The sequence below is a fragment of the Bufo gargarizans genome, chromosome 8, assembly GCF_014858855.1.
Source record: "Bufo gargarizans isolate SCDJY-AF-19 chromosome 8, ASM1485885v1, whole genome shotgun sequence".
Lineage (NCBI taxonomy): Eukaryota > Metazoa > Chordata > Amphibia > Anura > Bufonidae > Bufo > Bufo gargarizans.
Window position 1 is genome coordinate 176,045,246 of NC_058087.1, and position 23,717 is coordinate 176,068,962.

Here is a 23,717-nt window from a genome sequence, read left to right on the forward strand (position 1 = left end):
AGGTAGCTCATGTCACATTTGTGGACTATTAAATCCCTACTGAGCAGCTGGTTGAAGGGCTGCAGCACTCATGGAAGCACGGCAGCCTCATTTCTGCTGGCCTGCAAGCAGTCCTGGCATCGAAGGGTACTGCAGCTTTACCCCTCTCATGCAAACGGGATGGAGCTACGATATTGTGTATGCCAAGTAGATGGCATGCAGGTAGCGGAAGCTATATAAACCATGTAGAGACCACAACATTTATAAGGCAGATCAGGGGTGGCAAGAGTCTGTAACCAGGCATCAGTTCTTTACATCCCAGAAAACCCCTGTGAGGTCCATTACATCTGTATTGTGTGGGTTTAGAAACCAATGTAATTTTTGATCCGTTACCATTTAAAGAGAACAGTGAATAACGTGACAGCATTAGTGTATCAAGATGTTTTATTTGGAAATGTGTAACTGATGCCCAGCAGTGGGTGCACCTTTACCATACGTCAAGGCTTTGCTTTTAAAATCTGATACTGTTCACCAGTTAACACGGACGGGAATCTTTTTTTCTCCTTGTTTTAAAACAAAAAACTAGAACAAAATATATATATTAGACCTCACTCCAATGTCAGAACAGTACAGCAATCAAACCAAATTACATCCAGGGAATTCTCACTTACAAGGAAATCCCACACAGATATACAGCTAAAGATTAAATATATATGCAGCAAAGGGGAAGGGGGCGCCAGGAAGAATTACAAGAGGAAAGAAACAGCTGGCTCGCAGTGTAGAGTATGAGCAATGAAGAATCTGTATTTATAAATAAAATATTGAATGATACTCAGGAAATTACAGTCTAGATCATTTTTACATGGTACTTCTGTCAGAAAACATCCAGAGTCGATATGGGAGGCAAGAAAGAAACACTGCACGCAGAAGGAGCGGTTGTTGGGTGAGGATTGTGGAAGTGATGCCCGCTTCCTGCCCACAACACTGGCATCAGGACCCCATGGTGCCCTGAAGTCCTCTTGATGAGTATAGCTAGAGGGTTACACACAACAGTCACTAACTTACAATTGCGCATTTACAGGGAATAGAAGGGAGGAGAAACTACTGAAGTGGGGCAGGTGAAGGATGACTGTACACATGAGATAAAACCATTTTGTAAGTGGCGATTTCTGGAACGTCAAGGAAGGGGGTGGAGATTTCTTCTTTACTTTGTGGACAGAATAAGGGCCACGATCAGACCGTAAAGACCCAAGACTTCAGCGAAAATGAGGATCAGGATCATGCCTACAAATAGTCGAGGCTGTTGCGCTGTACCCCGCACTCCTGCATCTCCAACAATGCCAATGGCAAACCCAGCAGCAAGACCACTCAGTCCTACGCTCAAGCCGGCACCTAGTTGTAAGAAGCTCCTAAAAAAAAAAAAAAGAATAGTTATGATCTAGAATTTTGTACATCTTAGAACAAGACTAGTAAATTCACACACAAAAAACAAACAAAAAACCCCACATACTATAAATGAGCACTAGCTAAAATAAAGTGCATTTGTTGAGTACTTTGACAATGCAGTCTACACACTTAAAATTCTCATCTGGACATTTATGGCTTATCCAGCATGTATGTCATAAGTGTCCATATGTGAATAACACTTTAAATGACAATACTGGAGGTCACTATTTGGGGCAGTTCTGTATTCCCTATACAAAATTCATATCACAGTAATTCTCCATTATCAGTCTGCACAGGCTTCACCCTCTGAGGACCTCTAGAAAGGCCCCACAGTCCTTCAGACTCACTATCGTAGTAGTTCCTAAGCCAGGGATCAGCAACCTCTGACATGCCAGCTGTACTGAAACTACCAGAATCCCCTTTCACTTTTATGAGAGCTACAAGAACAGCTAAGTGTGCATGCTGGGAGCTGTAGTTTCACAGCAGCTGGAGTACCGAAGGTTACCAATTCTGGTTTTAGGTTGTACCATTTATCAAGCAGGCCTCAATGCTAGCAGGGCACATGATATCCCCATGCTGAACTCTTAATGTATGCTTTATATCTAAATAAAACAGTTCTATGGCACAGAAACTTTACAAACAATGGCAGCTCCAAAATTCTTCAGGAGTATGGGGGTCCAAAATCAGAAGCCCCAGTGTTGCTTCCTGGCATTTCAGGGTAATTAATGGGCGATTCTACCCTATTTAGCTTGCCATCTTTTATAGATTACAACCTTATGCTGCCCCTGATAGTATGAAGTCAGCACATACACTGAATCAAATGTCTATAGGGTGCTGTCAATAGTTTGGGGAAACTCAAGGTTGATTTTCACATACCCAATCCTATAAACCCTGGAAATAACATGCATGCTGGGCTGATTAGAGCATGCATATTTATAGGAAGATCAGGGATGTGGCTGCTGGCTGAACTAGGTTTAAATACGTGAAGTATAAAAAAAGAAATCCAGTGTTTTAGGCATCCTGCACATTTGTTGTGGATTTTTCCCTCTGCAATAAGGGTATGGATCAGAAGCTAGGATGCCAAGACAAAAGCCTGGAAAGTTGGAGCAGTTCTCAAATGGCTTGCTTAAAAAAAACCCCCCAAAAAAAAAAAAACCACAACTGTAGTTAATGGTTGTACCGTTTTGCAGGTACACCCGTGAGCCACATGGATGATAAACCAGTTTTTATGCCGATTGCCCATCAATATCTGATTGTATGGGTCTGACATCCCACACCACTGCCAATCAGCTGTTCTGCAGTAGCTCCAGCGCTGGAACTACACAGCTCTATCCATTGCATGCAGCGCTGATCCCATTCACTTCAGTGGGGCGAGTCACATGCCATGACCAGAGCTGTAGTTCTGGTGCCAAAGCACAACAGCTTATTTTGGGAGCCCAAACCCCTGCCGATCAGATATTGATTGCCTATCCCAAGGATAAATCCAATATAAACGAATCTATCAATCTGAAAAGCATGCACACCCCAAGAATAACCTGCTGCAGATTAAAGAGGACCTTTCATGGGTCCAGACATTATAAGCCAAGTATCAGGCTACATAGGGGATAGTGCAGTCTAACTATTTTTTTTAGGTGCCGCTCCGGTCACCCACTGTGGCCCCCGTTGTATTCTCCCCCTGGTACGCTAAATTACTAGCATTGAAGCAATGGGGAGGAGACAGTCTCTCCGTGGGTGTTCCATAAAGGGCTTCTGTCAAAAACGGCACTTTTATAATATGTAAATTACCTCTCTACCAGCAAGTAGGGCATCTACTTGCTGGTAGCCGCCACATCCTCCTTTTAAAAAAAAAGAAAAAAAAAGCCCCCCCCCTCCTGCTGATTGACAGGGCCAGGGAGCGCTCTCCTCCTCCGACTGGCCCTGTCTGCAATTCAAATTCCGCACCTGCACCTCATTTGGTACAGGCGCTCTGAGAGAAGGACGCTCGCTTTCTCAGTGCGCCTGCGCCGATGACTTCTCTTTCGGGTTTAGAGGTGACGTCATCCGTGCAGGCGCACTGAGGGAGTGCTGAGGAAGTGAGCGTCCTTCTCTGAGTTCCTGCGCCGAATGAGGTGCAGGATTTGAATTGCAGACAGGGCCAGTCGGAGGAGGAGAGCGCTCCCTGGCTCAGTCAATCAGCAGGAGGAGGTGGAGTTTTTTTTGTTAAAGGAGGATGCGGTGGCTACCAGCAAGTAGACGCCCTACTTGCTGGTAGAGAGGTAATTTACATATTATAAAAGTGCTGTTTTTAAAGAAACTAGCCAACAGAAACGGGTAAGAGCCCTATATATTGAAAAAAAAAAAAAAAGTCACCAGGATTGTGTAAAGAGCTGAGGACATGGGTTGCTAGATGGCCGCTAGCACATCCGCAATACCCAGTCCCCATATCTGTGTGCTTTTATTGTGTATTAAAACAGATTTGATACATATGCAAATTAACCTGAGATGAGTCAGAGCTTGAAAATATAATTCCTCTGGTCACACAAGTAAAATATGACATGTTAATTTGCATCAAATCGTTTTTTTACACAATAAAAGCACACAGAGCTATGGGGACTGGGTATTGCAGATGTGCTAGTGGCCATCTAGCAACCCATGTCCTCAGCTCTATACCCCAAATCCCAGTGACAGGTTCCCTTTAAAGCGCTGTCCAATCGCAGCAGAGTGTCACAGCCAGGGAGCAGAAAAAAATAAAATAAGTCTCCACACTAAAACCCACAGTATAGAAAATAGAATCCAAGAGTGCAAAGAACTTACTTGTATAATGTGATGGTTTGTGTTAGAGAATTTGCAATAAGCACTGCAACTACCAGTCCATAGATGGCAATAATACCTGCCATGACCACAGGAATGATTGACTTCATGATCAGCTCAGGCCTCATGACAGACATTGCTGCAATCCCTGTGCCGCTCTTCGCTGTGCCATAGGCAGCTCCCAGCGCTGTGAAGACAAACGAGAGATTTAAAGCATGTGATAGCCAAGAAGCTAGATAAATATACATGCAAAGCATTCAGTTATCAGCCTCGTATAGATCTGCCTCTGACCGCAGCGATAAGCATCCCCCAATAACCACACCACCTAAAGAGCAAATAACTGCACATGAAGATTAAAAGGGGTTCTTCAGGATCTTCCACTGAGGTCCTGACATGATGTGCTCCTGTGTCTTCCTGTTCAGCCGCATGTAGATTACGCAGCTAAGGCTACTTTCACACTAGCGTTCGGGGCTCCGCTTGCGAGTTCCGTTTGAAGGCTCACAAGCGGCCCCAAACGCATCCGTACTGCCCCAATGCATCCTGAGTGGATGCGGATCCGCTCAGAATGCATCAGTCTGGCACCGTTTGGCCTCCGCTGCAAGCAGCGTTCGGGTGTCCGCCTGGCCGCGCGGAGCCAAACGGATCCGCCCAGACTTACAATGTAAGTCAATGGGGGCGGATCCGTTTGAAGTTGACAATATGGCTTTAATCTTCATGGATCCATCCCCCATTGACTTTCAATGTAAAGTCTGGACGGATCCGTCTGACTAACTTTCACACTTTGAATTTTTTCTGAAATATAATACAGACGAATCCGTTCTGAACAGATCCCATCGTCTGCATTATAGGAGCGGATCCGTCTGTGCAGACACCAGACGGATCCGCTCCGAACGCAAGTGTGAAAGTAGCCTAAGAGGAAGACACAGGCACACATCAATGGAAGAGCTGGCAGGGTGGTCACATGATCAGATGCATTTACAGTCGGGTGCTTGCGCTACTCGAGAATAAAGGATTGTCACAGCTTTTAAGAACAGTGCTGGTTTTTACTTTGTGTAGTACTGCTGAAACTTCCTTCCATAAGTTAGTTTAGGCAAGGGATGCCCAACCTGCGACCCTCCAAGCTGTTGCAAAACTACAACTCCCAGCATGCCCGACAGCCTACAGCTATTAGGACATGCTGAGAGTTGTAATTTTGCAACAGCTGGAGAGCTGCAGGTTGATCATACCTGGTTTAAGCAATGCACCAGAGAACCCCTTTAACCTTAGGATTGCCTGCATCTTTTGCAGACAGATGTGCAGATCCTCCCTGCATTCACAGGACCCTCTGGTCAAACAAATGCATGAATGAGTTAGAAGCTGTTCAAATTCATCACTTCCTCATCAATGGCCTGAACTTAATGGGCAAAAACCCACCATGCACCATGTGGGTTAAGCAGTTGGTTCACTAACTAGGCCCACTGCATACTCGGCAGGTGCTGGTAGTGACCAGTCATTTAACCCCTCAGATGCTGCTGTCAATATAGCTTATGGCATCTGTGGGATTAGACAGAGGGTGGGGGGGGGCATCCTCTGCCTTCTGATTGGAGCCCCTGTGTTATGATCAGTTGCTATAGCAGCCTGGGGCCTTGTTAAAGTTTCCTGCACAGTCAGAGCGAGCTGCCCTAAAATTATAGAGCTTGACATGGTCTGTGAAGGTCCCATAGACTACAATAGTATTCTATTGCAGTCTATTGGAAAACTGATCGTATGTTCAAGTCCCCTAATGGGACAAATACAGTAAGATTTAAATAAAAAAAAATTAAGTCACACCCTATTCTCACTTTTACATGCAAAATAAATCCTGGTATAGCCACATCCAAAAAGGTCTACACTATTAAGGTACATTTCACACGAGCGTATTTTTGGCTCCGCAACCATTAATTTGAATGGCGCCACAAAAGATGAGGACAGCACACAATGTGCTGTCCACATCTGTAGATCCATTCCACAGCCCCGCAAAAAAGAGCATGTCCTATTCTTGTCCGCAATCGCAGACAAGAATAAAACATTTCTATCATAGGGCCAGCTACATTCACACGGCCTGTATCAGTGTTTTGCGGATCCGCAAAACACATATGGTTGTGTGAATGTAGCCTTAAAGCTTAAGAGGGGTTTTGCAGTTTGTTTTAACTGATGATCTATACTCTGGATAGATCAGCATCTGATCAGTGGGGGTCTGACACCCGGGACCCCCACCAATCAGCTGTTTGAGACAGTGAGAAGGCTGCGACGCTGCCTTCTCAAACAGCTGATCGGCGGGGGTCCCGGGTGTTGGACCCCCCACCGATCAGATGTTGATGATCTATCTAGTCTAGAGGATAGATCAGTTAAAACAAACTGTAGAGCCCCTTTAAAACTTGTGGTTAATGCCATAAAAAAAGAACAAGTAAGGGCTCTTTCACATCTGCGTTCTTTTCTTCCGGCATAGGGTTCCGTCATCGGGGCTCTATGCCGGAAGAATCCTGATCAGTTTTATCCTAATGCATTCTGAATGGAGAGAAATCCGTTCAGGATGTCTTCAGTTCCAGAACAGAACGTTTTTTGGCCGGAGAAAATACCGCAGCATGCTGCGCTTTTTGCTCCGGCCAAAAATCCTGAAGACTTGCCGCAAGGCCGGATCCGGAATTAATGCCCATTGAAAGGCATTGATCCGGACTTAAGCTAAACGTCGTTTCGGCGCATTGCCGGATCAGACGTTTAGCTTTTTCTCAATGGTTACCATGGCTGCTGGGACGCTAAAGTCCTGGCAGCCATGGTAAAGTGTAGTGGGGAGCGGGGGAGCAGTATACTTACCATCCGTGCGGCTCCTGGGGCGCTCCAGAGTGACGTCAGGGCGCCCCAAGCGCATGGATCACGTGATCGCATGGCACGTCATCCATGCACATGGGGCGCTCTGATGTCACTCTGGAGCGCCCCGGGAGCAGCGCGGACTGTAAGTATACTGCTCCCCACTCCTACTATGGCAACCAGGACTTTAATAGCGTCCTGGGTGCCATAGTAACACTGAAAGCATTTTGAAGACTGATCCGTCTTCAAATGCTTTCAGTACACTTGCGTTTTTCCGGATCCGGCATGTAATTCCGGCAAGTGGAGTACACGCCGGATCCGGACAACGCAAGTGTGAAAGAGGCCCAAATTTGCTTTTCTTCAGTGCCACTGTAATAGTATCGACCTGCAGAATTAGGGTACATTCACACGACTGGTGAAGCTGTGCCAGTGCTGTGGACCCTTCGGTGGGCTTCCGGATCCATGCCTCCACACCACAAAAGATAGATGTCCTATCTTGCGGAACCATTCAAATCAAAGGGTCTGCACCACGATGCAGAGATCACAGCCGGTGCCAGTGTTTTGCGGCTTGCAACACAGGCACGGCTACAAGATGGTCGTGAGAATGAAGCCCAAGCATACAATAAATTGTTTAACAAAAAAACAATGCAGAATTATTAGTTTTATTTTTAATTTCACCCGACAGAATGCCCCCTGCATTTTCCAGCACAAATATATATGTTTATCTATCTATATCATTATGGGATTAGACTTGCTTTGTAGTCTGTCACATGATCTCACCACATCACAAGACTTGCATACCTAGCTGTTAGGCCTCTTTCACACGGGTGTCATTTTTTTTGCCCGGATAAGAGCCGGGTGCGTTGCGGGGAAAATGCGATTTTCCGGTGCGAGTGCAAAACATTGTCATGCGTTGCACTCGCGTGAGAAAAATCGTGCATGTTTGGTACCCAAACTTCTTCATAGAAGTTCGGGCTTGATGTTCTGAAGATTGTATTATTTTCCCTTATAACATGGTTATAAGGGAAAATAATAGCATTCTGAATACAGAATGCATAGTAAAACAGCGCTAGAGGGGTTAAAAAAAAAAATACAAAAATTCTTTAACTCACCTTAGTCCACTTGATCACGAAGCCCGGCATCTCCTTGTGTCTCCTCTGCGCTGAGCGGCTGAACAGGACCTGGGGTGAGCTGCTCCATTAAATATCGGTTAAGGACCTTCGATGACATCACTCCGGTCATCACATGGTACGTCACATGATCTTTTACCATGGTGATTCACCATGGTAAAAGACCATGTGATGACCGGAGTGACGTCATCGAAGGTCCTTAACTGATATTTAATGGAGCAGCTCACCCCAGGTCCTGTTCAGCCGCTCAGCACAGAGGAGACACAAGGAGATGCCGGGCTTCGTGATCAAGTGGACTAAGGTGAGTTAAAGAATTTTTTTAACCCCTCTAGCGCTGGTTTACTATGCATTCTGTATTCAGAATGCTATTATTTTCCCTTATAACCATGTTATAAGGGAAAATATTAATGATCGGGTCTCCATCCCGATCGTCTCCTAGCAACCGTGCGTGCAAATCGCACGGCATCCGTACTTGCTTGCGGATGCCATCCGATTTTCACACACCCTATTCATTTCTATGGGGCCTGCGTCACGTCGAAATCGGACAATATAGAGCATGCTGCGATTTCGACTGAACGCACAAGTGATGCGTTAAAAACAATGCTCATGTGCACAGCCCCATAGAAATGAATGGGTCAGGATTTAGTGCGGGTGCCATACGTCCGCCGCACGGATCGCACCCGCACGGAAAACTCGCCCGTGTGAAAGGGGCCTTACAGAACAGCAGTTTCCTGCCATACAGATTTTATGACTAGGCAAAAATTCTTTCTAAAAAAAAAAAACTTTAGACACTATACAACTATGGAAATTACAAGACATGCTTTTACCCAAATTTTAAATGTATACAGAACTAGCCAAGTATAAAGCTAATTAAGGCCTCGTTCACATTGCCGTTAGCAGATCCAGCAGGCTGTCCCAACACAGAGCAGCCTGCCGGATCCCCATCGACTGCAATGAGGTCCAGCAGTAATCTGGCCGCGGTCCAGCATCAAATGCTGGGTTTTGGCTGGACACTGCTGCATACGTTTTGCACCAGATCTTCTAAACAGATGTAAATGCAGCCTTAGGCAGTGCACCGAAAGGTATGCGTATTTGAAAGGTTTAGAAAAATGTATGCACAGTTGAGGGGAAAAATAGAAAAAAACCTTTACATTTAAATACATTGACAATTTCTATCTACAGTTTTGTTCACAGGTTTAATAAGAAATGTAGTAGCCTGAAGTCAGAATTAGCAAGGTTGGAACCTAATGTGATAATAGTAGCCAATCCAAGTCCACAGCCACCGACTCCTCCAGGCACTGTATTAGGCCTTGTACAATCGTATGCACATTTTGGTTAAAAAAAAAAACATTAACACCCTTTCATGGGTACACTTAGTCCCATCAATAGAAATGGCTACTGTTGTCCACAATGTGGACCAGCATATGACATGTTATATAATATACATACAGATGTTAGAGACGAATGGGTCCACGCATCTGCAGCGTACTGTCATGTGCATGATGCCTTATGGACATCTACCCTAGGAGCAGACAGTGACATCTGTGCCGTCTGAAGCATGTGGAGGTACGGTCAGGGCTCATACCCTTCTACAGTGAGAGGCTGAGCCATCATATGAACTCACTCAGCTTCCCCTGTGCTGCACATAGCTAGCACACCATCTTCAAAAGAAAAATTCTGCCGATCTTCCAAGATTTTAAAGAGCCTCTGTCAGCATGATCAACCCTACCCGACTTGAATAAACCTGCTGCAAACTACAAAGATAAATAAGGTATTGTTTTAACTGGTATAAAATCAACCCTACCAAGCAATATGTCTGATTTGATAGGGATGATAATGCCGACAGAGGCTCCTTAGAGGCATTTTTCATGACAAACACGTGTGCGCCAGTGGAAGAGACCACTTTGATTACATGCAGCGATCTCCTCCACAGTATGGAGAGGAGCGATTGCTAATGCCATTGCTCCTCCCCATACAGAGTCATCAAGATCTGCTGCCAGCAAACAATGACCAATGCATCTGCACAAACAATCCTGTTACCCAATCGGCGGCACAGTTAGATTATTGCTAACGAGAATTTATATGAATGCACTTCAGCAATATTCTGCCTGAACATCGGACAGTGTAAAAGGCCCTTTAGATCCATAATCTGGATTTAGGGCCTGCTGGCCTAGTAAAACTAGCTGTCCAGTCAATGACATCTAGGGCTATAATATGTTCTGTAGTCCCCCACCATCAATCCCTTTAAAAAGGGACATGTTCTATAAATGGTAGAATTGAGAATTCTAGCTATATAGAGACCATACACCTACATAATGATCCAGGCATGGTATCCACTGGAGTCTCAGTAATGTCAGCTACAAAGAGACTGGCACATGATGGGTGGGGGGAGAATTGGCACGTATTACTGGCACATGGGGGGTGGCAGGAAAGAGGAGACTGGCACATGATGGGGGAGAATTGGCACATGGGGGTGGCAGCAGAGATGAAACTGGCACATGATTGGTGAGGGGGAGAATTGGCACATGGGGTGGAAGCATAGAGACTGGCACATGATGGGGGAGAGGAGAGTGGCACATGAGTGGGGGAGAGGCCCTTTTCACTAGCACATGATTGGGGCATCTCTTACTGGCACATTGGGGGGCTCTATGGGGCACCTCTTACTGGCACATTATTGGGGGGCACTATGGGGGCATTTACTGATGTGGCACTAATATTATCAGTGGTATTCTGTTTCTGCAGTATAGTATTGGGGAGCTCTGGATCTGCCACTGGTTCTATTAGTCTTGCTGCGCAGGAGCACCTACTTCCAGACCTGTGAACCTCATGTGCAGTGGTGTCACAGGAAGTCCTGAGAAGGAGACGTTCAGGGGGTAGGGAAATGTGTTTTTTCACTTCAAAATAACATATGTGCAGTGTGCATAGGAATTTGTTCATAGTTAAAGGGATTTTCCCCATCTTCGACAATGGGGGTATATCGCTAGGATATGCCCCCATTGTCCTATAGGTGCGGGTCCCACACCTATATAGAGAACGGAGCCCCGAAAGTGAAGGAGGGTGCACAACGCATGTGCAGCTGCCCTCCATTCATTTCTATGGGGCTGCCGAAAATAGCCAAGTATTTCAGTCGGCCTCATAGAAATGAATTGAAGCATGGGCAGTGCATGCACGGTACGCTCCCATTCACTTTCGGGGCTCCGTTCTCTATAGGTGCGGGTCCCAGGGCTCCGTTCTCTATAGGTGCGGGTCCCAGCGGTGGGACTCACACCTAACGCTATGCCCCCATTGTCCAAGATGGGAATACCCCTTTAAACTATAGTCCGGCCCTCCAATGGTCTGAGGGACAGTGAACTGGCCCCCTGTTTAAAAAGTTTGAGGACCCCTGCATTAGTCAATAGGCTCTGGCGGTCAATAGCAGTATCCAGCTAGGCCGGATCTGGTGAACTCCGACGGGTTGTTTTAGCAGAGGAATACCTTTACTGCAGACCTGAAACTAGACTGGAGTCTCCTGTCCTGCTGCATGCTCATTTCTCATTTTTAGCAAATGCTGCAATCCACTTCTGCTTTAGCATTACGGCTTTGGTGTCAGTTTCCTGGGCTTCATTATAGGACCGGCAATGAGCAGACCGCCCCTTTATACCAGTTACTGAACAAGGAAAGAAATTAAGGGTACTTTCACACTTGCGGTTTTCTTTTCCGGCATAGAGTTCCATCACAGGGGCTCTATACCGGAAAATAACTGATCAGGCATATCCCCATGCATTCTGAATGGAGAGTAATCCGTTCAGTTTGCATCAGGATGTCTTCAGTTCAGTCGTTTTGACTGATCAGGCAAAAGAGAAAACCGTAGCATGCTATGGTTTTATCTCCGGCGAAAAAAACGGAAGACATGCCGGCATTTTTTTCCATAGGAATGTATTAGTGCCGGATCCAGCATTCAAAATACCAGAATGCCGGATCTGTCCTTCCAGTTTGCCTGATCAGGCAGTCAGTTCAGACAACGGAACTGCCTGCCGGAATCAAGCAACGCAAGTGTGAAAGTACCCTAAGACAACTCAGGAGTAAATAATAGTCGGTCACATTCTACCAACCCAAAGTCATGTGAATTCCTCAGCTTACACTGAAACACAGCATTTCATCTTCCCATTACTGACCAGATCACATGCCGGCCGTACAACTCTTGTAAGTGCAGCCTTTCATCTTAAAAGAACAACCAAAGCCCTTGTTAATGTCACTGCACCTCAACAGTAACAATTCTATTATATCGCAAATCCATCCAAAGTATGGAGTTAATCAGTAAATTTGCAGATTGGTCAAAATGGATGGCCTATAGTCCTATACCATAATGTGCGGCTATATTCAGGTTAGCTGTAAGAGGTAACCAGCTAAAAAACATGACTGCATGAAGGAGACCAAGAAACATCCAAGCTAGTTCTCTTTGGATTGGTGGACAAGAGAAGTTTCATCAGAAATATTGTACCCAATACGTGGTATTCAGTCTGCAAGAGATGCGTTTGTGTGATCAAGCCCGACTCGGGCTACTTTCACACTTATGTTATGTGCGGATCCACTTGTATTATGTTTAACATAGCCAAAACAGATCCATCTTGAACACTGAAAGTCAGTGGAGGCCGGATCCGTCCCCATTAACTGACATTGTGTGTCAGAACAGATCCATTTGACTCAGTTTCATCAGACGGACACCAAAGCGGAATGTAGACTGAACTGATGCAAACTGAGCGGATCCTTATCCATTAGAATGCAAACTGATCCGTTTTGGACCGCTTGTGAGAGCCCTGAACGGATCTCCCAAAACGGAAAGACAAAACACAAGTATGAAAATATGGCAGAGAGTTGCCTTCAAGGTCACCAAACTTAGTTTTGATGCAGAAGACTAGAAGAAACTTGCTGAACCCAAGACATATTTACCCCCAGCAGTGACTGTTGATACAACATCCTAGTAGTCCTAACACTGGGGGATGGGTGAATGTTGATCCTAGGCTGATAACTAGTACTGATCAGTGCTCCTCACACAGCCCAGTTACATGAAAACCAATGATCACCATTGCGACTGTTGGTCCCATCCACTCTGGATATTGTCGGCAGCACATCCCCTTTACACAAGCCATTTCAGGTGCTGCCCATTACACAGGAAAGTTGTCAGAAAGCCTTTGTATGAACATTAGCTCCTGATAACTGACCCGATCATCGGCTGGGGTGAAAGGGTCAATCCTCAGGTCCCCATTGGAGATACTACAGGCGATACTGGAGCCAAGTGCTCCAGGACACCCCCTTATAGAGCCCCTCTGTTCCTAAACAGATGGAAGTCCATTGCTTGGCAGTTCATATCAGTAAGAGGTCACCAGAATTCCAATACTGCACAAAAAAAAAAAAAAAAAAAACATATCCAAAAGGTTTATACCACACTTGTTTGCTGCCCTTTGATTCTCACTAGCACGTCAAGCGTCTAATCCAGTGTTTCCCAACCAGTGTGCCTCCAGCTGTTGCAAAACTACAACTCCCAGCATGCCTGGACAGCCTTTGGCTGTGTGTGCATGCTGGGAGTTGTAGTTTGGCAACAGCTGGAGGCACATTGGTTGGGAAACACTGGTCTAATCAACTGTGAAGTTAGGGATAGATCTGATCACAGCAGAGATGTCTCCACCACAAGCCGTGCACATTGTGGTTCAATAGTCGCAGTACAAGAACTCGCAGTGTAGCTGGGGCCTAAAGCCCAATATTACCTTGATTTTACTATTACCAGGGCCTGTCCACATCAGTTAAAGGGGTTGTCCAGGTTCAGAGCTGAACCCGGACATTCCTCCATTTTCACCCATGCAGCCCCCCTGACAGGAGCATCGGAGCAGTGAATGGAGGGCTGCAGCACACCCTCCTTGCCAGTGGGAAAACCCCTTTAAGGGCACTTTCACATCAGCACGATTTATTTCCATTCTTCTGCTCAGTTATAGGAGCAGAATAAACACAGCAGTGCCAGATTTGGACAATATTTAGCAGAGAAAAGTTCTGCATGCAGGACTTTTGTATTTTGGCAGCCTGCTGTACAAACGAAAAAAGGTGTAACTGGTGTAAAGAGAAACTGGCTTAGGGCTCTTTCACACTTGTGTTCTTGTCTTCTGGCATAGAGTTCCGTCGTCGGGGCTCTATGCCGGAAGAATCCTGATCAGTTTTATCCTAATGCATTCTGAATGAAGTTCAGGATGCCTTCAGGACCGGAATGTTTTTTGGCCGGAGAAAATACCGTAGCATGCTGCGCTTTTTGCTCCGGCCAAAAAGCCTGAACACTTGCCGCAAGGCCGGATCCGGAATTAATGCCCATTGAAAGGCATTAATCCGGACCCGGCCTTAAGCTAAACGTCGTTTCGGCGCATTGCCGGATAGGCTTTTTCTGAATGGTTACCATGGCTGCCAGGACGCTAAAGTCCTGGCAGCCATGGTAAAGTGTAGTGGGGAGCAGTATACTTACCGTTCGTACGGCCCCCGGGGCGCTCCAGAGTGACGTCAGGGCGCCGCACGCACATGGATGACGTGTCCATGTGATCACGTCATCCATGCGCATGCGTGCACGACTGATCCGGACAACGCAAGTGTGAAAGAGCCCTTAGTCAGACTCAGCCTTTCATTTTTCAGGTGTGATCTGACTGGTGGCTATGGACAGTTTTCCTTTACACCAGTTTTGATAAGTCTCTAGTATGCGGTAAGCTCCCCTAGTGGTGACTGAAAGGAAAACTGGCTTCGTTGCCCATAGCAGCCAATCAGATTCCAGCTTTCAATTAGGCCAGTTTTGATAAATCTCAACCCTACTACACTTTTTTTCACTCTAGAACAAGTTTGGAATAAGACCCAAAAAATAAATGCATTCCAATACAGTCTCAAAAGTAACACTATACCTAGGAAAAGGCCACACATGGCAGTTCTTCCTGTGTGAACCTCACCACAAATCTACAGCAAGATGTGCCACATGCAGAACCCACCGCTATACAGCGAAGGGTGAAATTTGAGTGTAGATTCTGCAGCAAATACAGCCCAACTGCAGTAGTTGTAACCTCACTAAGACACGGCTGGAGTAAGATATGTAGGTTTCATTTCCCTATTTCAGCCCAAAATTACATTATTGCACCAACTGTGTTGAGACCCAGCAGACGCTGGTGAAGCTAAATCCGGCTTCTGATGTGGAGGATGCTGCAGCTTCACACGTCGGGATAAGGCTCCTTCACATCAATCCGCAAAGTGTTAAATGTGAGCAGCATCCGTGGGAAGGAGGGATGTGATCACACCATCTGTCGGCAGAAAGAACCTAGGATTTCATACCTTTACCCATAAGCAGCAACTCAGCAGATTATGGCAACAGCAAGGACCGAGCCCAGGAATAGTCCAGAGATCTAAGGAAGGTAGAACCTGAGCCGACACTGCTGATAAAGCGCTGACCCCCCTGAAGGTCACAGGAACGGCTGCAAGGACCAGCATCCCTACTAGCATCTCCCAGGCTCATAGGCCTAAGAGAAGTGCCACCATCTTGTCCTCTCTGCAGAAGATCTGCAATGGACTTTTTTTTAAATCAGTAAACAAGACTATCATTTGACCTTAGTTGACAGTCACCGGCTCCATAAAGTGATACAACAGTCCAAAGGTCACCCTTTATAGGTTCACCACATCATATCCTCTATAGCACGCCATCCTAATAGGAGGCCTCACACAATGCATCAGGTCAGGGTGACCAGACCATAGACAAAGCACAAAAACACTGCACCTACCAGCCATTATAAGCACATAACTATACAACCACCATGACAGATCCAATAGACCAATCTCTGAATGCAAACTACACATCCACGCAGGGGCCAGGGAAGACACCCCTCATAAATCAATCTCTCCTGCCAGGTTTTAGGAAAGCTGGGGGACCAGCCTTGCGCCAAGTGTCCCTTTAACCATATTAATTGTCCGCCAGACACCGATTTCACAACTTTGCAGAGGAGGAAATAAATGTGATAATATATACGGTAATTCTAGCATGCCCCAAGGGGAAAGATCACTTTAAAAGGGGTTTTCTGGGATTTTAATATTGATGACCTATCCTCAGTTCCAGGGAAAAAGTCCGACGCGCTGATCAGCTGGGTGAAGAGAAGGCCGCGCTCCGTCCATCGTTTACCTGCTCACCGCCGACATCACAGCAATGAGCAGGTGTAACTACAAGCCGTCCTATAGAAGTGATGGGGCGGCTTGTAGTTCCACCTGCTCAGCACGTCGATGGCGGGCAAACAATGGAGGGAAGAGTGCGCTCACACAGCGTGCGGCCTTCTCTTCCACAAGAAGATCAGCAGGATGGCGGATCCGATATTCATAACCTATAAGGATAGGTCATCGGTATTAAAACCCCTTTAAATATCCATGGATTTCACAACTTTGCAGAGGAGGAAACAGGTTGTAAAATTATAGTAATAAAAATATAATTCTAATATACGGTAACTTGAGGGGGGGGGGGGGCCCTTTAGATATCAATGGAGAGGGTAAATATTTATTTGAGCAGAGATGAGGCTATAGATCGTGCCGAGCAGCCATTTTCTTCCATAAAACCTACAAGGAATCAAAACAGATTATTAGGGTGCACACGGCCGCATGTATCCACAGAACACCGGCCGTGTGCATGCTGCACTTTCCTAATAGGAATAATAATTTGTGTATGCCATCCATGTGCCACCAGGATTTTTATTTTGGTGGACCCATAAAAAAATAAAATAAACTGCAAATGAAAAAATATATATATATATATATATATATATATATATATATATATATATATATATATATATACAGACCCAAAAACACAGCCATGGGCACGAGGCCTTATACCGGGTGGATGTAATTCCAAAATTTACTCTAAGGGTCTAAAAGATCTGCAGAATCACTAAAAACTCATTTTTAATAAATAAAAATGAATATATTAAAAATGACTTTAGTCATTCTGCAGAGCTATTAGACCCTTAAATTTTGCAAGGCCCCTGATGACTAGCACTGAAGGACCCCTCCCCATCAAGAAGTCATTCTTCCCTCTGCAGTCATGTGACCGCTCACCAGCTGCTGGAATCACCCGAGTGACGTCACCGATTCCCCTCACCCCTCCACAATACTAAATCATATTGCCCCCCAAATCTAATCAGATGAATGAGGTGCGTCACTGAGAGGGGGGAGGCTGCCGAGTCGGTTCGGCTGTGACGGCGGAAATAACCGAAGTGTGACCGAGGGAGGTGGAGACTAGAGCAGGAGTCCAGTGAACCGAGAAGATGATGGAAAGATGGCAGGCAGGCGTCGGTCACATGACAGCGACCCATTCTGTATGATGTACCGACTCCACGTCCACAGAGGAGCCCGGGGCACGTCCATCTCCCCCGCACTGACCTATATAACCCGTAGCAATCAATGACCGTGGCAGACACCCATAGAGCATAATGTATAGAAATATACCCCCCCCCCCATAAAACCTGAGGTAAAAGACAGGTCCTCACCGCTGAACACCATGGCAGACGAGGCGCCCATGACTGCGAAGAAGGCGGAGTACTCAGGAGCGGCGCCGGTTGTAGTAGACATGGCTGCTTCTTAAGAGACGTCTCCTCCGACCCTGATAGAATAAGACAACCACCGAAAAAAAACGACGGAGGTTCAAATAAGAGAGAAGCCGAGAGGGGAAAAGGGACTGCTGGAGACACGGAGCTACGGGAGGAAGGAAAGAGGGGAGCGGGGCTACGGGCGACTCCTGTCACACAGAGGCTGCGGCTCTCACACTGGAGGAGCTGAAGCGCCGCTTGCTGCTCTAAATACCTCACCGCAGCACAAAATGGCGGCCGGCTGTGGGTCACGTGACGCGGCGCTTCCCTAGGCTCCAGCTTTTTTTTTTTCCCCTCCCCGATCCCGCCCGTTGCTGGGCTAAACCATTTTGTGACATGGAAGGGGGGGGGGGCAAATCCACTAATACCGTCCGTACGTCAGATGTGTAGTAAATTCAGTCACATAAAACGTGGATTGTATTCCGTTAGATATGAGACAACGTCGGGTGTTCAGTCATTAGCAAGCCTGCGGTGATGTAAAACCTTGTCGTTAGGCGTAAGTTGGTACGCTCCCGGTTGGGTGTAGTAGTAGCGCAAGGTGCGTCAGGCCGTGTCATGGTGCAAGGTAGAGCTGGTTCTGTCGGGGCCGGGTTATGTGGATGGAAGAAGTGTCAGAATGTGGTGGTGTTTTTTTTATTTTTTAAAGTACACAATATATGTTAAAAGTGACAGGAATAGCCAGTTCTGAAGTGAGATAGATCAGGGGGAAAGAGGTTTGTGTCAGAGACAAGATGGCAGACATGTAATAGAATGATCCCTGACAGGGAAGTAAGGACAGAGGTCAGGAACCTCCCACATAAGGGCATTCATTAAAGGGGATATAACTATATAGATATTTTTAAAGGGGATGTCCATTCTTGGAGCTGACAACCCATGGGGTCCACCCCCATTAAAAATGAAAACAAAAACCTACTCACCTGTCCATGGTCCCGCTGTTGCCCCTGTCCCCATAGGACCTGGACCTGCTGCAGCCAGTCACCGCCCTCTGCAGTCAAACAATAACTTGCAGCAGGGATGTAACGTCCAGGACTGTGACTGGCCAGTAGTAGCGGTCCCGCGGGGACCTGGAGTAGCCAATCACTGGCTGAGACGGGTGAGGATTACAGATCCTGTGTGTCGAGAGGGACTGGGTAGTATGGGAACAGGACCCGTAGGGATCGGCGATCATGACATTTGGTAAATTACACTTGCTGACATAAAAAAAAGTAACGCTCCGAGATAGAGATGTCGTATTGCTTAAAAAATGCGGCGTGTAGCTATACCTCAGGCAGATATATGAATGATTACAGGTGTCCTGTGTCCTATATAAAGGCTCTCAGAGGCTACTTTTGGGTGGTGTACCTCTTGGTGAGAGATCGTTGACTTGCTAGACGTGCCTCTAGGACGCACTCGAACACGTTTTGCCCAGTTGACAGACTGAGAGGGGCGTATCATTGGAAAGAGATATGCAGGACGGTCGCTTCGATCGATTGCCCGCCATCTTGGCTGTTCTGACATAGCTGTTAGGAGATGTTGGGAGTAGTGGTTACATGAGGGCACGCACACAAGGTGAAAAGGCTCTGGACGGCTCAGACAGACACCAGTAGAGAGGATCGTTTGATCCACCGACGATCAGTTCCCACAGTTTTGATGTCCACTATCCAGGCACAGATGGCCCCGTCATTACACCCCGGTATCTGCCCAGATCATTTCCAGGTGCCTAGTAGAAGGAAATCTGGTGTCACAGCGCCCATTATGTGTCCTGACATTGGCAGCCAGTGGTGTCACGATCAAGAAAGCTGGACTGCTACGGACTGGAACCGTATCGAATCCCAGTTCTGTTTGGCATCCCACACTGGTCAGGTTTGAGTATGGAGGCTTAGTGGCGAGCGCTTCCATCCTGCCTTACGACAGTCAATCACCCCTAGTAATGGTACGAAGGACGCTAACAGCTCAGATACACGCAGGACGTACTGCCGCCATATGTGTTTTTCTCATGGCAGGGCGTCCAACTGGCATCTCTCAGCAGGATAATGATCGCCCACACACAAGGGTTGTACACCACCATGACGGTCTGGTCACCAGATTTATCGCCAATCAATCATTGTTAGGACCAGCTGGGACGCCAGCTTCAGCAACCTGTGAGTGTGCAGGATCTACAGGCCGAGCTGCATCATCTGTGGGCAAATGTGCCACAGGACACCATACAGAAACTGTATGCCCAACCGCATCTCATCTTTTGTCTGAGCTGGTTGTATCTCATCTTGTATCCAAGCTAGAGGCTGTATCCTAGGCTAGAGGCCGTATCTCACCTTGTGTCCAGGCTAGAGGCTGTATCTAGGCTAGAGGCTGTATCTAGGCTAGAGGCCGTATCTCATCTGTATCTAGGCTAGAGGCCGTATCTCATCTGTATCCAGGCTAGAGGCTGTATCCTAGGCTAGAGGCCGTATCTCATCTTGTGTCCAGGCTAGAGGCTGTATCCTAGGCTAGAGGCCATATCTCATCTTGTATCCTAGGCTAGAGGCAGTATCTCATCTTGTATTTAAGCTAGAGGCCGTATCTCATCTGGTATCTAGGCTAGAGGCCGTATCTCATCTTGTATCCAGGCTAGAGGCCGTATCTTATCTTGTATCCAGACTAGAGGCCATATCTCATCTTGTGTCCAGGCTAGAGGTTGTATCTCATCTTGTATAGAGGTTAGAGGCTGTATCTCATCTTGTATCCGAGCTAGAGGCCGTATCTCATCTTGTTTCCAGGCTAGAGGCCGTATCTCATCTTGTCTCCAGGCTAGAGGCCGTATCTCATCTTGTATCCAGGCTAGAGGCCGTATCTCATCTTGTATCCAGACAAGAGGTTGTATTTAATCTTGTATCTAGGCTAGAGGCCGTATCTCATCTTGTATCTTGGCTAGAGGCTGTATCTCATCCTGTATCCAAGCTAGAGGCCATATCTCTTCTTGTATCTTGGCTAGAGGCCATATCGCTTCTTGTATTCAAGCTAGAGGCCGTATCTCATCTTGTATCCAGGCTGGAGGCCGTATCTAATCTTGTTTCCAGGCTAGAGGCCGTATCTCATCTTGTATCCAAGCTAGAGGTGGCTCAACAGGGTACTAGAATCTTCTTTTAATGGTACAGTTTTCCCCAATAAACTTCTCCTTTCGCTCATTCCTTCTTGGTGCATTTTGTGTAAATAAATATATATATTTTATTATCTTTGTCAGTGAGTGTATTTTACACCATCCTGAGTCTCTAAAAAAAAAATTAAAATGGTACGGACAGTCCCTTTAAGTTGGCTATATTATGTCACAGAGAACAGCGAATACTTGGTGGCAATAATGGGATCGGAACTTGTCATGGGAATGCATATTATTATTATTTTTTAATTAAAACATGTTTAACATCTTTAAGTATACATTACTCACACAGAGTAATATGCACATCTGAATAAGGACATTTCATGGGTCCAGACATTATAAACTAAGTATCAGGCTACGTAAAGTATAGTGCAGGGATCTTTCTGGGTGCCGCTCCGTTCACCCGCTGTGGCCCCTGTTGTTTTCTCCCGCCTGGTATGCTAATTAATAGCATTGGAGCAATGGGGAAGAGACGCAGTCTTTCTCCGTGGGCGTCTCTTTCTCCCTGGCTGTAGCGCTGTCCAATCGCAGCGGAGATTGCACCTGCACTTAACTCCCAACAGTGAAGTGCAGACGACAGGTGCAAAGTATGTACTTCAATGGAGGGAGGTTATTAGCCTGGTCACATGACCCTCCATCAGCAGCCATCTTATGGACATGACCTCTGTGTGGACAGCACAAAAGACTTGGAAAACGAGGGGGTTGTGAAATCTAGAAAATGGTGCAGGATTTTAACAAAGGCTATATTAGTAAGTGCCAAATAATCATCTTACAAATACATTGGTCAGCAGTAACCATAAAGTGGCTAAGCTTATTTAAAGAGGTTGTCCAGCCTAGGAGCTGACCAACCCAATTCACTGAACCTGTGTCAAATAATTGAAAATAAAACGCAATTCCTGAAAACGTCACTGCTCGCCAAGATAGAAAGGTGTCCGGACATCACAGCTTTCTGCGTATGGGGATGCGTAGTGTAGAACAGTTAAAGGGTCCATGCTGATCCCTGTCCACCACCTAAAGCACCTACAGCAGGCACGTGAGCATCAGAACCATATAACAATGAGAAACAGTGGCCTGGTCTGCTGAATCCTATGATGTGGACGGACGGTTCTGGATGCAGAAGGTACGTCGGTAAGAGGCAGTGTGGGCTCTGGGCAATGTTCTGCTGGGAAACATTGGGATCGGCATCATTTGGTTCTTGCTTTGACACATACCACCTACCTAAACATTGTGTAGACATGTACCCTTCACTTTATGGAAGCAGTATTCGTTAATTTCTAACGATAATTTGTTTTCCCTTAGTCCTAACAGCAGCACAGATGGGGTTAACTGCCCCTGTGGACTGGTAGGACCGGCGGAATTTTTAATGAGCCCAAGAACCAATAAACGATCTTCAGCTCCCTGAAAGGGAGGAGATCACCCCCCAGCCCACTGTGTTTTTAACAAGCAAAAATGTATTTAGGGTGGGATATTTGTGTGCTGCTGTTAGGACTAAGGGAAAACAAATTATCGTTAGAAATTAACGATTCCCTTACGTCCTACCAGCAGCACAGATGGGGAGATAGCAAGAAGAATCCCCTAGGGAGGGTCCTCATGCCTGGCAGAACTAAGAACAGTCTGCCCAAAGGCCGAAAACTCTGCCATCCTAGCATCTATCCTATAATGGGAGATGAAGGTTGACTCAGAGCTCCAGGAGGCCGCCTTACAGATCAACTCTAAGGGAAGAAGTCTTCTCTCCGCAACAGAGGTGGAGACAGCCCTAGTAGAATGGGCTCTCACAAACTCCGGAGGATCTAGGGATTGGGAGACGAAAGCCTCCCTAATGGCCTCCTTGATCCAGCGACTAATGGTGGCTTTAGACGCTTTATGGCCTTTCGATTTACCGGCAAACAGGATAAGGAGATTTTCATCTATCCTGAATTCTCTGGATCTATCCACATAGACCTGGAGGCACCTTGAAATATCCAGCGGGTCTCTTGCTGGAGTATCAGAGGAGGAGGCTGAAAACAAAACTGGTAAGGAGATTACCTGGTTGATATTTTGGAAGGTAGGCACCTTAGGCCTGAAGTAGGGTAAGAACTTCAGGAGTACCCTGTCCTGTAGGAAGATAATATAGGGGTGCATCGCAGAGAACGCCTGCAATTCAGAAATTCTTTTGGCTGAAGCTACAGCCAGAAGAAAGACCATCTTTAAAGTTAGAAATTTGAATTCGACCCCCTCCAAAGGCTCGAAGGGGGGAGATGCTAGCCCCCTGAGCACTACCGAAAGATCCCACTGGGGAATGGGTTTCAGTATAGTAGGCTTTAGTCTTTCAGCTCCCTTCAGGAAGCGTTTAATGAGTGGGTCCCGAGAATGCGGCCTGTTGAGACAGGCCGAGATGGCACAAATCTGTACCTTCAAGGTAGCTGGAGAAAGACCTTTATCTAATCCATCTTGAAGAAATTGTAATATCGCAGGAAGGGGCGGATCTGCAGACGCCACCTGTTTGGAATCACACCATGACCTGAAGATTCTCATGATCCTGGAGTAGGCCTTCTTCGTAGACTCTGCTCGGGAATGCGACAACGTTCTCAGGACCGACTCGGAAAGCCCTTCTATGTTGGGAAGGGACTGATCAACCTCCAGGCTGTCAGGTTGAACCTGTGCAGATCTGGGCAGAGGTGAGTGTCCCACGACACCAGGGTCTGCTCCGGGGGGAGTCTCCAGTATTGTCCCCGACTCATCTGAATGAGCTGGGTAAACCAGGATCTCCTGGGCCAGAACGGTATGATGGCTATTACCGAGACCTGATCCTGACGGATTTTCATCAATACCCTC

The 23,717-nt window shown here is 46.5% G+C and overlaps 1 protein-coding gene across 1 annotated transcript; it reads right to left on the reverse strand.

Annotated features, from left to right (window-relative positions):
* Window positions 1-405: 405 nt before the first annotated feature.
* On the reverse strand, window positions 406-18,039 carry ATP6V0C (ATPase H+ transporting V0 subunit c). Its single transcript, XM_044304391.1, has 3 exons — window positions 17,693-18,039; window positions 4,219-4,402; window positions 406-1,388 (listed from the first exon to the last, which is right to left on the reverse strand). Exons 1-3 carry the CDS (start codon window positions 17,772-17,774, stop codon window positions 1,184-1,186), a joined length of 471 nt encoding a protein of 156 aa, XP_044160326.1. The 5' UTR covers window positions 17,775-18,039; the 3' UTR covers window positions 406-1,183.
* Window positions 18,040-23,717: the final 5,678 nt, after the last annotated feature.